Here is a 16,548-nt window from a genome sequence, read left to right on the forward strand (position 1 = left end):
ATTTAGAATTTGTGTAAAACTTTTCTTTAAATTATATATATCATGAAAAAAGTGTTTTAGGAATTAAAGTAATCTTAACTCATTTAGTATCGATTACGAATTAATATCACATAATTTGTTGTACTTGGCTAATTGTATTGATCTCATATCGGTTTTTAAATTTCTTATTTTTATCACTTTTTTAGATTTTTTAAAGATATTTTTTTTATGTACTTGGCGTATTTTTTTACTTTTATAAGGTTTTTTTTGGAGGGATCTCATCGCTTTTTGTAAAAATTTACATTATTTTTATAGAAAATATATGATTTTTTTTAAAGATATTTTTTTATGTACTTAAACTTATTTTAAAAAAGAAAGATTTTTCATAATATTTAAGATTTCATTTTAATTTTCCATTTTTTAAGGAAAATTCTTTTTAGTATTAGTATTTAATTTTTTTAGGGAAATTATTTTTTGAGGGAAAATTTTTATGAATTATTGTTAAGGGTATTTTTTTATTAAACATTTTGTTGCATACAAGGTGAAATATTTTTAATATACTTAGCGTACTTTTTTTACCTTTGTAAGGTTTTTTTAGAGGGATTAGTATTTTATTTTTTTAGGAAAATTATTTTTTGAGGGAAAATCTTTATGAATTATTGTTAAGGGTATTTTTTTATTAAACATTTTGTTGCATACAAGGTGGAATATTTTTTATGTACTTGGCGTACTTTTTTTACCTTTGTAAGGTTTTTTTAGAGAGTTATATATATCCCTATTATATATATCCCTAGGGCTTGTGGAAACCATGTGGACCCCAAGCTTATTGCAAAGTACGCTCTTAAGTTAGTAGATGATATATTCGGATTTGGACCTTTTTTATAATTTAATTTAATTATTTGAGAATAGAATTATCTTAGTCGGTATTAAGGGGGAACCTGGTTTACTGGGCCAAAAATTTCGAATTTTTTTTACTTTAATCGATAGTAGTACTCTCGAAGAAGATACTCGTAAAGTTATAGAGCGAAATTCGAAATATTTCTATAGTTACTCGACAAATGTTTGTCGAAGCATATTTGAGTTAGTGTTCATGTATAGGAAGTCTATGTACATGTTTATATGTGTAAGTGTAGTTGAAATGGCTGATTGATTTACAAAGAAATTTTCAAAAAGAAGAGCTCGTGATGAATATGAAAAAAGCTATAATAGCAACATTATATCATTATTACTCTACAAATGAATAAATAGCCAAAGCATGAAAATTGTCCGATGGAAGCCGAGAGCTGATGCGAGTAACGCAAAGTTGAAGCCAGAGGTGAAGAAAAAAATTATGACCATCCCTCTCGAGTTATTACACCAAATGTTGAAAAACATCTTATTCCTATTTATGAAGAGCAGTCAAAAGAAAAATTTTTAACAAGATGCTTAGGCGTACATACGCAAAACTCTAACGAGAGTTTTAATTCTACGATCTGGCGTCTCGCTCCAAAATACTTGAATTCTGGTCGCAAAATTATTGAAATCGCTGCTTTCATTGCTGCAGGTATTTTTAATGAAGGATATACCACTATTTTACAAACACTGATGTTGCTGGAAATAAACATTGGCCAACAATATAAAATATTCGCCGACAAATACGACGAAGAACGAGTTATGAGACAGGAGCGGCGCCGACTAAACAGCACGAAAGAGGCTCGTGTAACTCATAGGCTTAATAACTCGTTTTATGAGGAGGCGGAAGGCTTGCTATATGGACCTGATAGAGCAGATTAACTGTAAGTTACCAATAACTAATTCTCTTTTAGTACCGCAAACTTTAAACGCGATTTTCTCGAAACCAGTTTTTCTAAATTGACGGAAAGATAAAGAAAAAACTATTCGACCAATCGACTTCTCCCAATATTTTTTAGTTACATAATTGTCAACCATCTTAAATGAACTAAAAGCATTTAAGAAAAAACTAGTTTAAATAATTTATTTTTGCATAAATAGGTCAAAATTTTTGAGTCAAAATCGTTATTTTTCATTAAAATCTTATAATTTTATATATTTTCTTAATTTTTTTAGTTCATCGACGATAGAATTTTATGACAAGTAAAAACATATTGGTTGTTTTTGTTTCAGACAAGAATTGGAGACTCCACTTTTCCCGCCAATTCGCAACTTCGGTCACGAGGCAACTATAATCATTAAAGAATTCAATATAAATATCATTATTTTTTTAATAAAAAATATTTTTTGTATTATTCAGACATGTAATAAATTGTCCTTAAAGTTTTGGAAAGATCGATTTTATTTTTACTTTTAAAAATATTCTCAAAGTTCACCTTATTTTCAGCGTTCTAAACCAGGTTCCCCCCTTAACACCTCCTAATGGGTAATTGTGACACAAAGTTCAATCAAAAACGACATGAGAGCCATACGCTCTTTAATGTTGAATTTTTGTGGTGGTAAATCGATTTCAGTTTTTTGTTTAAATTATTAAATTACAGTTATAAGGTAATTATGAAATATTACTCATGAGAAATATTTTTATGGCAAATATTTTATCGTCGGGACTTACGTCTATCGATTCAACTAATTGTCGAGATAGATATTAATATTAAAGTAACAAAGCAGAGAACAGTTAATAAAACTCGTGCAACTTTTGCCTCAGATCTGGCAATCGCGAAGTAAGAATGTTTTGCGACATTTGTCGAAGAACAGTTTGCGAAGCACATACTTTATTTCTTCCATTTATCACAAATGTGAAAATGAAAATTTGTGTTCTATTACAAATTAAATTTATTATCATATTTTATTCGTTTTATTACAAGCTAAATTTAATTATCATATTCAAACAAATTAATATATGCTAAAAAATTTTTTATACAATATTTTTTTTCACTTTTCCCATTTTCCAATTCTTATAAATTTTTCACATTTATATATGTCCAAATAATCATACTTTTTTTAAAAGAACGCAACAATAATTATTTTTGATAGTTTCATGTGCCTTCTTAAAACGTCCTTTAAATTTTTAAAATCGTTTAATCAGAGAGAAAAATAATCATTTTTGTTTAAAAACAAGCATTTTTGCATTTTTCCGACACTTTCTTTTGTTTAAACTATTTTTTCACCAATTTCACAATTTAAAATTGACTTTAATATACCATTCTCGTCCCTGTTAAAAAAAGGATAAGATTTATCTATGTTTAAACTCTATTATTACTCATAAGAAGTATTTTACATTAAGGAAAAATATGGGGTCCCCAAATAGACCCTACGATTCCTGTAAAGAGAAAAATTAGTGACAAGTCTCGTCTAGTGATATATATATATATATTGTTGCGCCCGCGGAACGATATATCTCGAATCGCGCGTGATACAACGATCGGCACTCGCGTACACGGTCGCGCACTCGTGAATAATAAACACTCGTGTTTGAACAAGGAACTTTAATAACACCAGAGAACACAGAATGTAACAGATATAACGATAATAATAACACGGGGAATCGAGACGCGTCCGCTCAGCTTGACAGCTGGCTCCAGACTCGACAGTCATACGTCTTGTCAACATTCTTCTTGGCAACGCGCTCGAAGACGATCTTCTGCCAAACGTCACGGGTGACCAAATAATCCGCAGGGAAGGAACACGGGGTCGCAACACTATATATATATATATATATATATATATATATATATATATATATATATATAGAGAGAGAGAGAGAGAGAGAGAGAGAGAGAGAGAGAGAGAGAGAGACGGAGAGAGAGATACACACACATAATCAATTTCAATTTTGTTTTTTTTTAAGATTACGAAGAAATAAATATTGTAGTATAGAAAAGTATTATATATAAAACGATATAAAAGATATTATAAAATATTATAAAAATATTATAAAATATACTATAAAACAAAATAATATTTCTCGAAAAAATCACACTTTGCACACAATTATTTGTACACAATATTTTGTAGTAATGTAGCGATTGTAAAATATTTACCATGAAAGATAAGGTGTAACTTATGAGTGTCACATTGGACTGAAGCATACAGATATGTGCTGCCAAGAAATCACAACTACGCCTGCGCAACTTTCGCACCCCAGGACTTCTCTCGTACATTCCATTTCATGAGAAATGAAACATCTGGCTAATTTTTTCGCATTAGATCGATTACTTAATGGGCGACTGCATTTTAACGAAATGGTGTTAAATTGTGCAAATATATTCTCATATCTCACAGTATATCTCGCGCAGTGTGCATAATTATAAGAGTTAAGTTATAGAATACTTTCTTTCTAAATTTATTTTGTTTCGTGATAAAAAAGAGAACTTGGAGAGAATATTTAAATAACTATAATTTAGATTTAGAATATGCGACACTTTATGGACAAAAAATGTTTCAAACGCGTATTGATATTAACAAAGAAATGATCAGTATCGAAGATCGGTATTTTAGTCTCAATCGAGCCCTTTTGCTGGTAGTTGGTCTATGGCCTTATAAAAAATCGAAATTTGCTCAACTTCAATACATCTGCTTTTTAAGTATCTTAATAACCTTTATTATATTTCAGGTATATACAAATACACACACACACGCACTCACACACGCATGCACGCACGCACGCACACACGCACATACGCGCGCGCACACATGATATACTATATGAAAATATTTATTAAATTAGGTTATATATTATGTGATTATCGATTAAATTAGAATCAATCAGCTTTTTAAAATAAAAGTTAGATTATCGATAGTTAAATATAAATGATAAACGGCTCTAAAAATTAAAAAAAACAATAACAAAAAAAGCTATGAACGCAGATATTATGCACACAAGAAACTGTAATGATATTAAATTAATAAGTAATAACAAATTTATTAAATAAAGTTGTTGAAGAATATTGAAATCGCGGAAATTTCGGCTCTTTTTTGGCCATTTTCAGCACAAGAGATAGATAATATAACGGATACAAATAATAAATTGTAATGGATATAAACAGGTTATTAACAAATAAAATGAAGCTACCAGGACAAATAAAAAACTTGCAAAATCGCACGTATTGTCATATAGTCATCACGTCGCAGGTCGAATTCCTCCATGATTGATAGACCATAGAAGTAGAGATCCATATTCAATATAAGTCATAAATTAAAACTAAAAAGCCAATAAGAGAGCGAAACAACCTGAACATTAACGACATATAATAAATAACATATAATAAATAAATGGAACATACAAAGTCAATATACAATAATACGTGCGTTAAAAGTCAGTGATGGCGATTGTAATATAAAATTCGGGATTCGTTTAAAAAAATACGAAAACAGTATTCTCGGATAATGTGATGTTTAACCAAGCTGGCAGAACATTCAAAATATTCTTCAATATTTAAATTTCAATATTCTTCAACACACACACAAATTTAATGTAATAAATTTGTTATTATTCATTAATTATCATTATAATTCCTTATGTGTATAATATCTGCGCTGGCTCGGGGGGATCCCGTTTGCCTACATTCCCGATTGCCAACTGCTTCGTTTGCGCACATTTTGCCGACAGCTTCTTTTGCCAACATTCCCGATTGCCTATATCCCAATTGCCTACATGTATTATTGCACGCATGAAAAAAATAAAGAAACGAAAGTACCATTGTACACATGACATTATTGCGCACATACACATTGCACACATGACATTATTGCACACATGCACATTGCACACATGACATTATTGCATAATATAAGAAAATCATATTAACACTTTCCACACACGACTTTATTGCACACATGTTCATTGCACACATACAGATTGCACACATGATATTATTTCATGTAAAAAATAAAAATATAATTAGATGCTTTAGGGAAGATTTTCGTATGCGACGCATCTCCGAATTTGATCAATTTTTACAGACATAGTACGTACTAAATGAAGTCGAATGCCACAAATGAGAGTGGAAACGTTTTGTTCTTAAGGTATTCAAATTTTATTTTTATACTATGTTATTTATATCATATTAAATTTTTCGATTGTGTAAGCACAAGTTCTCGATTCTTTGGAAGTGGATCACTCAGAATATAGTGCGACCCGAAATGAGGTCTATAATTCTTCTGTTCCACATGGGTTTTCGACTTCCACGCAAAGTGAGGTCTACCCCACATCCCCCGTGCTTGCGGCCCGAAACAAAATCTATAATTGTTTTATTTCACATAGGTTGTCGACTTTCACACGAAGCGAGATTCGTTTCAAAATATAGTTTAGTATTTCAAAATATAGTCCTAGGTCCAAAATATTTTTAAATTCTAATATTTCTTTCTAAATAGAAATTTTAAATATTTTTCATTTAAGAAGATAATTAAAATTAAAATATTAAAAATAAACGTTTCTGCACATTCACTCTTATAGCATTCGATTTTCTTTAGTACTATATGCTTGTAAAAGTTCATCGAATTCGAAAGTGGGTCGCATACGGAAATCCTATCATCCAATTGATTAAAGATTTTAAGATGGGATTCTGTGAGCAATCCAGTATCAGTCTGCACTTTTAATCATGGATTCTAATTATGCAAAGTTATTTTCTTATTTTATGCGTGCAATGTATTTGTATGTGTCCGATATCATATGTGTATTAAGATTATGTATGCAATGTACAATAATATCATGTGTGCAATGTGCATGTGTACAATAATATCATGTGTGCAATGTGTATGTGCGCAATAATGTCATGTGTGCAATCTGTATGTGTGCAATAATTTCATGTGTGCAATACTTTCGTTTCTTTATTTTTTTCGTGTGTGCAATAATACATGTAAGCAATCGGGATGTAGGCAATCGGGAATGTTGGCAAAAGAAACTGTTGGCAAAATGTTGTCCGCAAACGAAGCAGTTGGCAATCGGGAATGTAGGCAACTGAAGCCCTCTCTGCTGGCTCTCATAGTCTTTCTTTATGTTATTGTTTTTTAAATATAAAGAATTTCTTATGAATAGTTTTGATGAAAATATAAGTAATAGTAGCTTTTGTTCATTTCTTTTTAATTAAATTTTTCTGATTACACAGAAAATGTAGAAATCAACAGCAAAAATATTTATTATATTTGTATATATTTACAAATATCTGAAAATGGTAAACTGTGGTAAACGATTATTCTTTTTCCTTCTTGCTAAAATGGAATTGATTAAAAAATAATTCACTATGTGTATTATACACCTTATGTGTCACGTGCTATACTTTTTATATGATGTCATTTATAATTTTAAAAATATATACATTATTATACTTTCTCTTTCTTTCTTCAAAAACATCTTATATAAAAATTAATTATATTTTATATATTATATATGTATATGTTATCTAATCACATTTAATGTTATACTATATGTGCGTGTGCGTGTGCGTGTGCGTGCGCGTGTGCGTGTGCGTGTGCGTGCGTGCGTGCGTGCGTGCGTGCGTGCGTGCGTGCGTGCGTGCGTGCGTGTGTGTGTGTGTGTGTGTGTGTCTTTTTGTGTGTGCATATATACTTTTTATTACAAAGAGTAAAAGTTATATTATAATTAAATAATATAATTATTCATTATATATAAATGGAACATAGTTGTAAATATGTAGAATTACTTTGTGTTAATAAAGAAAATTTTCCATAGAAATTCTCAATTTCCCCATAAAAATTTATTGTGTTACAGTTTACAACATTTGTAACTTCAAAATGTACCGCAAATTTCGTCATCAAAGTTTTATCTTCAGCATTTGGTTTCATTTGCATAACAATAGAATATCATTCGTTTTGCATTAATAGTGAAACTGTAAGTTGATTATCTATTTGTATTTGTTTGAATATGAACGCTCTCGGTAACATTTTAGATCTATACATAGTTCCGTATTTACTAATAGAAATAATTAGGATTCATTAATACAGGTGAAAGATTTAATGGAACAAATTCAACGTATCTTCAACGATTTAAAAGATAGTAATGAAATTGCCATCATAGAAAGATACGGAAGAAACGCAAAATATTATACAGCTACATTGACAAGTAACATAGCTTTTTTCAATTTTTTTTCGCTTTTCAATTTTAATAAATTTGTTGTTGGAAATTTTGGTAATTATGCACTTTACGGACAACCTCACCGATTTCAATGATCTTGACATATGTTGTCAAGCTCACTCTCCTGGGTAAGTATCAAAAAGTTTTAAGTGTCGCTCACTATTTATTAAAAAGTTTAATGAATATCATACGATTTTGCGACAGCATGTACGTTTAACAAGATATATTTGATGGAATATATGTTTAATATATAGCGAAGATCATCATTAAATGTAGAGTAAATTTTGTTTTGTGTTGCAAAGTACATGCTTGAAGACAGTAGGTTCCGCGCCCCCCCCCCCCCTGCGCGGGGGGCTCCACTTTCGGAAAATATAACCTAACTCAAACCTATTTCTGATTTAAAATTAAAATTTGGTTTAATTCAGAATAGGTTTGGATTAGGTTATATCTTCCGGAAGTTGAGCCCCCCGTAGGGGGGAGGGCGGAACCCACTATAGCCACAAATGTACTTTGCAAGATAAAACGAAGTTCACATGGGTTTGCAACTTTTCACGCGAAGCAAAGTTCATCTTAAACCAAATTTTAGTTTTAAATTAGAAATAGGTTTAAGTTAGGTTATATCTTCCGAAAGTGGAGCCTCCCCTACGGGGGGGCGGAACACACTGTATCCACACATGTACATTTCACTTTGACTCTTAAAACGTAAATAATGTCTAAAAATTGCACATAATTCGTAAAACTTTTTTTGTTAATAACTTTTTAATAAATGACGAGCGATTCTTAAAATCTTTTACTTACTCAGGAGAGTGAGCTTGACAACATATATCAAGATCATTGAAATCGGTAAGGTCGTCCGTAAAGTGCATAATTACCGAAATTTCTTCACGGAACAACTTTTGTAAATTCTGCAAAGCATTAAGTTAGTATATACACTCGTCAACAAAATTATCGCATAGATAATTTCATGTCAATTTTCGCATAACTTCAAATAAGTATAACTCCATAAAAAATGATCGTATTAGAAAATTTTTTTTCATTCTCAAGCTTAAAGCCTCTATTTTAAAAATCATTTGTCGGATTTAGAATTTATCCTCCCCCCCTCTCGTCATCTCCTTAAAAGTAAGGACGTGTTTCGTCTTCAAAAAATTGCATAATTTGACGCATTCAACGGGGTGGAATAAATTTTTTTCACAAATTTCATGATAATCATCATAAAATATGGTTTTTTTATGTGTGAATTGAAAAAAAATTAAGTTTGTACGATTTTTTTTCGCGGAGTTACGACACATCAAAGTTACATTTTTGTTCATTTACCGCCAACATTAGCATTACCTGATGCGCACCACGAGGAGGTTGCTAGTCGGATTTGGAGCATCGTATGTGTGTGTGTGTGTGTTGGAGGACAGAATGTGGAAATGTTCACATTTAAAAATGTGTATTGCCGCCTTGTCTTCGGATAATCTCTTGCAGTCAATCATGCATATTGTTGCAGGCTCTAATTATTGCCTGAGGAATATCATTCCATACTTGATTTAGCACTGTGATCATTTCCATATTCCCGTCCTCCAACACACAAACACACACACACATATGCATGCATGCACGCACGCACACACACTTCTGCACTCATCGATCTTCTTTAATTAATTTCCCACTAATTATTGTGAAGATTGCAAAAAACAGCAAAGGACTTTCCTTCTTAATGTGAGCCAATCTACCTTCACACTTCGGATGTGCAAATAGTTATCAGGCACCCTGTATATATGAATGTATTAAAAAAATTGCACTTAAATATGACTGTGACAGATATATTTGTATTAAAAGAAAATTTTACATCAATTAATTTCTTTTATACAATTCATTTATCATAACTTATTATAATAACCATTTATAGTGATTTAAAATTTTAATTAGAAAATTAGAAATTGTATGAATGCTTGCTAATAATGTTATTTAGTATTATTTATTTGCAGTATGTTTGTACTCATAAGTGTCCAAGTTTGGCCGGACATTATACTAATTTCATCTGTAAACAAATCTAGACATCGTCAGTTGTATATTTTGACTGAATATTTCATTGATCAAGAAAAATACTTCTATTATCTGCTACTACATATAAATGCAGCTATTTTTGTAGGATTTATTGTAGTAGCAGCGACAGGGACAATGCTCATCGCATATTTCCAATATATGTGCGGAATGTTTGCAATAGCTAGGTAAAACAATAAACATAAAAATGATGAAAAAAATTTAAAATAAAGAAATTCTGTTTTCTCGTTTGGTACGAATTTAAAGATTTAAAGATTTATTCTGCAAGATACATGTTATGCGATGTTATGATATGCGATTTTGAAATTTTATACTTACTTGTATCATCTTTTTCGTTACATTCTAAATATATTTATATTTTTCTGCTTACATTTACCGGGGTCATCTTTCTGAATAATTTTCAGAAGGTTTTAGCCGCTTGTTATTTATTAAATAGTTATTAACAAAAAAAGTTTCATGAACAGAACATAATTTTACCACATCATGTATGTTTAAGAAGAAATATATTTAGTTGAATATATGTATTTGTAAACTTTGCTTTATCTTGCAAAGTACATGCGTGGACACCGTGTGTTCCGCCCCCTCCCCCCTACGGGGGGCTCCACTTTCGGAAAATATAACCTAATCTAACCTGTGTCTGAAGTGTAGAAAATAAACATTTACCAAATTTTTATATTATCTGTACATATAAGAGGTCATAAAACGTAAAAATTTCTAAAAAATTAATTTTTAATTTATTGAAAACGAACTTTAATTAATAGTAAGATCAGAGTACGATAAAAGAAATAAAACAATATTTTGTTTTTATTTATGTTATTCAAATTTTTTAGTTTTATATTCGTGTAATATTTCAAACGCTATGTTTTTTTATTAACTTTACTTCACTATTGTAATACTAACTTGTAAAGTTATGATTATTCAACTTCGAAATTATTATTAAAACTCTCAATATCACTATATACATATTTAGATAAATTATCTTAATTAATAATTATAATAATTATATTATTTATAGTTATCGTATCGAGAACGCAATAAAGATTCAAACATTGCAAGATATTAAATTGCAGAATGGGAATTTGATTTATAAGAGCATAAAAAATGCTGTAGATATTCACCGAAAAGCCATAGAGTTAGTTGTTATTTTATAACACATGTATAAAATATACGTAGTATATTATAAACTAACATTTTATTGTATTTAAAGGTTTTGCATATATCTGATATCTAAATTTGAGATATCATTCTTCTTTTTAATAATATTTGGAGTGATGCATTTAAGCTTGAATATTTTTCGAGTAAGTTTGATATTTAAATATAAATATATTTATTAAATTATCTAATATATATCTCTCTCTCTCTCTTACTTCTTAATATTGATTGATTTGATTGATATACTTGTGATCGCACTTTTATTATTAATTCACTACTTTTGTGTTTTTAAATACATTATAATACTACTCACGCACGCGCGCACAGAAAGAGAGGGGGAGGGGGAGAGAGAAAAAGAGTATAAATAAATGTGCCGAAAAACAAATAGAGAATTTACTCAATAAAAAGGTTTACATTTATTTATTATTAATTGTTATGGTTATTATTAATTGTTGTAATTAATTGACATGATATATCAACATTTGTTAATATAGAATAATGTCACAAATATTCTGTATCTTATATACCACCTTTTTAATTAATTTATAACTTACTTTTCCATAATACCATAATTTTTATTCGAAACTAACATTTTCTCTATTTTTTTACAATACAACACAAAATAATCTTATGTTTAAGAACAATAATTCACAAATTGTCCTTAAGAATTAATCAAATCTCGTAAGATTAAATATTTGCAATTAAAATTTTGTTTAAGAAAAATTTACATGAAGCATAAATCTTTTTGTGTGTGAGAATCTGAAAATTTTAACATTCACGTATAATATGTATAAAACGTGTCCAGAGAAAGATAGGGATGTATGTGGGAGGAGGTCGGACGTGTCTTTACGCCCATTTGATCAACGAGCGACAGAATCCATCCGTGGCAACGGCATTGACGCATATCCTGTGGAGAGAGCATTCACACATTTTTCAGCCTAACGAATAATTGCTAGAAAACAATATTCGCAGACTAGAAAAATATGTGAGGCGCAAGTGGCTGGATCGGGAATCGAACCCGAGTCTTTCGCTTTCCGGGCAACTGCTCTAGACCACTGAGCTATCCAGACCTCACACCTAATGCTGCTTTTTAACACAGTGATATGCGACTCCAGAGCGATGTTGGTATCTTGCTCGATGGATGCAATGCCGATTGCCATGGAGGATCCTTGAAAAGGTCGCTCGCTGACCAAATAAGTGCCGGTGGAGGTATTCGCGTACATGCTGGCTTCCGACTGGCCTTCCGTATAAAACGGCACCGACGAGCACAACGCCGTAGAGTGACCACATCCCCCAAGATCCCTTTAGTATATATTAAAATCCCCACTGTACCAAATAGCAGTGGCGGATGGACCCTAAAATAGGGCCGGGGCAGGCCTCCAGAGAAAGATAGGGATGTATGTGGGAGGAGGTCGGACGTGTCTTTACGCCCATTTGATCAACGAGCGACAGAATCCATCCGTGGCAACGGCATTGACGCATATCCTGTGGAGAGAGCATTCACACATTTTTCAGCCTAACGAATAATTGCTAGAAAACAATATTCGCAGACTAGAAAAATATGTGAGGCGCAAGTGGCTGGATCGAGAATCGAATCCGAGTCTTTCGCTTTCCGGGCAACTGCTCTAGACTACTGAGCTATCCAGACCTCACACCTAATGCTGCTTTTTAACACAGTGATATGCGACTCCAGAGCGATTGTTAATTGCAAATTACATATTTTTTCTTCGAAACAACTATGTGTTTTCTTTACACCAATTGATTCTTCTCATTATTTTGCACTTATAAGTATTAAGGTAAGATAATCGAAAAATGAATATTTTACAAGATATTTTACGGTTTATGTAAAATTAAGAAATTATTTCAAGCCTCATAACTCGGAAAGTACTTAATGAAAACTAACATAATTATAATGTTTTGGAAAGCTCTCGAGATGAGCTGCAAGAATATATAATAAAAAGTAGGCAGTTCCATTTAAAAAATCAAAGTTGACCTTCGTAGCTCCTCCACCCTTTCACCTACAAAAAAGCCATTGATCTCAGGTTATAGTTCTCGTAAAATCAAGAAAATGTGGTCTGAAGTATTTTTTTCTATCACCGAAAGCAGCCGAGTTATTCAGGTGGCCTGTTTTAGATGCCCCACCCTGTATATATATATATATATATATATATATATATATATATATATATATATATATAATACGTATCAGGATACATACATGTATTAAAATATGCGATATATAAAATTATATAAATAGATTTCTGTCTCTTGGATCTTATACATATTGTATTGTAAATTCTATAAGTACTATAAATTATTTAAAGTAAAATTATTATAAATAAAATCTTTTTTTAAATCCTTTTTTATTATTTCTACATTTAAAAAATTTAATTTATAAAATTTATTTAATTATATCTCTCTTATACAGCATATTTTAGGCAATGTATAATATTAATATAATGTAGACAATATATAATATTACAATATAATTACCTTAAATTATGTAAAGATTGCTAAATGTTATTTTAAATTATTGTTCAGTAGATAAAAATTATTAACAAAATCGAAATAAGAATACAAGACGAAATTTATGTTATAAAAATTCACTCATTATTAATACAAGATTTAAGTTTGAAAATTTGTAGTAAAATATAATATTTTTAGAAATATTGTCTTATTTTTAATTTTTTGAGCAATCCTTCTTTTAAATGAATTCACTTATTACAAATCTTTAGAATTTTGCAGTTTTATTAATACTTTAAATGATATTTAATCTATTAATCTATTTAATCTATTAATAAAATTAATAAATTTATTTAAAGTCTGACATTAAACTAATCAAAGAAATTGTCATTACAATAAAATAGAAATGAAATATATATTGTAATGATATAATATATAATTATCTCGAACATATATGATGATCGATACAGCTTGAAAAGTTAATATCTGATACAAAATTTTCAACGAATTTTATTGTAAATTATAAACTGTTTAAATTGATTTAGAAATTTTGATATTAATCGTTTAATTGAATTTTAGAAATTTTAATATTAATATTTTGATTACATATTAGATTTTTCAGATTGTATCATCAACATGTAATGCTGATGAACTTTCAATATCCTTTATAGCTGGATTTGTCAGTCTTATATATATGTTTCTAGCAAACTTAGTCGGACAAGAAATTACAGATCACTATAATTATATATATGTTGCTGCGTAAGAATATTGTAATTTATAATATATAGTCATATTACAAATTTAATAATGTAGATGATGTAAATACTTTTTACAAATTTAATATATATATATATATATATATATATATATATATATATATATGTGTGTGTGTGTGTGTGTGTGTATAAAATTATACATATGTTGAAAATTACTTAATGAGAATTTTAATTTTTCCCAAGTTGTTAATCCATCACTATTATTATTATATATAGATATCAAATTCGGTGGTACATAATTCCGCTAAACATACAAAAGTTGATATTGATTCTCTTACAAAGAGGCAACAAGACTTTTGGTCTGAATATTGGTGGATTATTTATAGCATCTATACAATGTTTTGCTACGGTAAAATTTTATATATTAATTTATTAAATATATTACATATTTTAAAGAAATTAAATAAAAGCAATAATTCAACCATTTTTCATTACAGCTAGCAAACACATCTCTATCTTATTTTACAGTCATGTATTCTGTACGATAATGATAGCAAAATATCCATCAAATTATAGTTAATGAGTCACATATCACACGGTAGTAATTAAATAAAAATAGATAATTATTTTATTGTCAATAATAAATATATTTATTCTATTGTATTATGTAAATTTTAGTAAATGAGATAATACACGCAAGATTATATATATATATATATATATATATATATATATATATTTGCGTACGCGCATGTCATTTCCTAAAATTTACAATATAATAACATATAATAATATTGCATAATTATAACATAACTTTCATTCATTGAAATAAATGAGCATATAAATACACAGTTATTTATTTAAAGATATAAGAGTTTTATATATATATACATACATATATATATATATATATATGTATATATATATATATATACACATACAGGGTGAGCCATTTTAATTAACGCACGCAATTATTTCGGAAACAAAGCATTTTAGAGAAAAATGTTTCAGACAAAAGTTTTATGGTTTCGAGGGGGCCATAAGATGGTATCATTGGTTTGACCTTGAAGAGTTATTTGAAGATCACATGAAGGTCACCTTCAATTTCTTAAATGGAACCTATTATTTGTCATTACATATTCTTGTAGCTTATCTCGAGAGCTTTCCAAAACACTATAATTAAGTACCTTTTCGTTAAGTACTTTTTGAGTTATGAGGCTTGAAATAATTTCTTAATTTTACATAAACCGTAAAATATCTTGTAAAATATTCATTTTTCGATTATCTTATCTTAATACTTTTATGTACAAAATAATGAGAGGAATCAATTGGTGTAAAGAAAACACATAGTTGTTTTTAAGAAAAAATATGGAATTGTTAATTGCAAATTATATATTTTTTCTTCAAAACAACTATGTGTTTTCTTTACACCAGTTGATTCCTCTCATTATTTTGTACGTAAAATTATTAAGGTAAGATAATCGAAAAATGAATATTTTACAAGATATTTTACGGTTTATATAAAATTAAGAAATTATTTCAAGCCTCATAACTCAAAAAGTACTTAACGAAAAGGTACTTAATTATAGTGTTTTGGAAAGCTCTCGAGATAAGCTACAAGAATATTCAATGACAAATAATAGGTTTCATTTAAGAAATTGAAGGTGACCTTCATGTGACCTTCAAATAACTCTTCAAAGTCAAACCAATGATCCCATCTTATGGCCCCCTCGAAACCATAAAACTTTTGTCTGAAACATTTTTCTCTAAAATGCTTTGTTTCCGAAATAATTGCGTGCGTTAATTAAAATGGCTCACCCTGTATATACAGGGTGTTCGGAAATTCAATCAACAAAGTTTCAGAGATTGTCGGGGGCACCATAAGAATCATTTTTTGCAAATGAACCTGGGGTCGGAAACGTGTCATTACATCGCTACGGCATACGGAGTGTTCGAAAGAGTCGGGACCTTGAAATATCACAAAAAATAGAAGTTTTACAAAAAATTGTTTCAAACAAAAGTTGTAGAGTGTAAAAAGGTCTTTTTACTGGCGCCATGTGTTTGACCTTGGATGGCGTCGCCAAGGTCACGACAAGGCCACCTTGAATTTTTGAAATGGAACCTTCCACTTTTTATTGCATATTC

The 16,548-nt window shown here is 29.7% G+C and overlaps 1 protein-coding gene across 1 annotated transcript; it reads left to right on the forward strand.

Moving 5' to 3' along the window:
* Positions 1-4,389: 4,389 nt before the first annotated feature.
* On the forward strand, positions 4,390-14,986 carry LOC145963784 (uncharacterized). Its single transcript, XM_083086014.1, has 9 exons — positions 4,390-4,543; positions 7,661-7,780; positions 7,894-8,011; positions 9,981-10,239; positions 11,088-11,204; positions 11,280-11,370; positions 14,301-14,446; positions 14,680-14,812; positions 14,901-14,986. Exons 1-9 carry the CDS (start codon positions 4,400-4,402, stop codon positions 14,949-14,951), a joined length of 1,179 nt encoding a protein of 392 aa, XP_082942140.1. The 5' UTR covers positions 4,390-4,399; the 3' UTR covers positions 14,952-14,986.
* The last annotated feature ends 1,562 nt before the right edge of the window (positions 14,987-16,548 follow it).

Source organism: Camponotus vicinus, unplaced genomic scaffold (assembly GCF_025532165.1).
Source record: "Camponotus vicinus isolate PSW18456_S1 unplaced genomic scaffold, iyCamVici1.0 SCAF_13, whole genome shotgun sequence".
Taxonomy (NCBI): Eukaryota; Metazoa; Arthropoda; class Insecta; order Hymenoptera; family Formicidae; genus Camponotus; species Camponotus vicinus.

Coding starts and splice junctions, on each gene's coding strand:
- LOC145963784 (XM_083086014.1), top strand. CDS start 4,400: ATGATCAGTATCGAAGATCGGTATTTTAGTCTCAATCGAGCCCTTTTG. Junction 4,544..7,660: donor TAACCTTTATTATATTTCAG/GTATATACAAAT, acceptor ATTGTGTTACAG/TTTACAACATTTGTAACTTC. Junction 11,371..14,300: donor TAAGCTTGAATATTTTTCGA/GTAAGTTTGATA, acceptor ATTACATATTAG/ATTTTTCAGATTGTATCATC.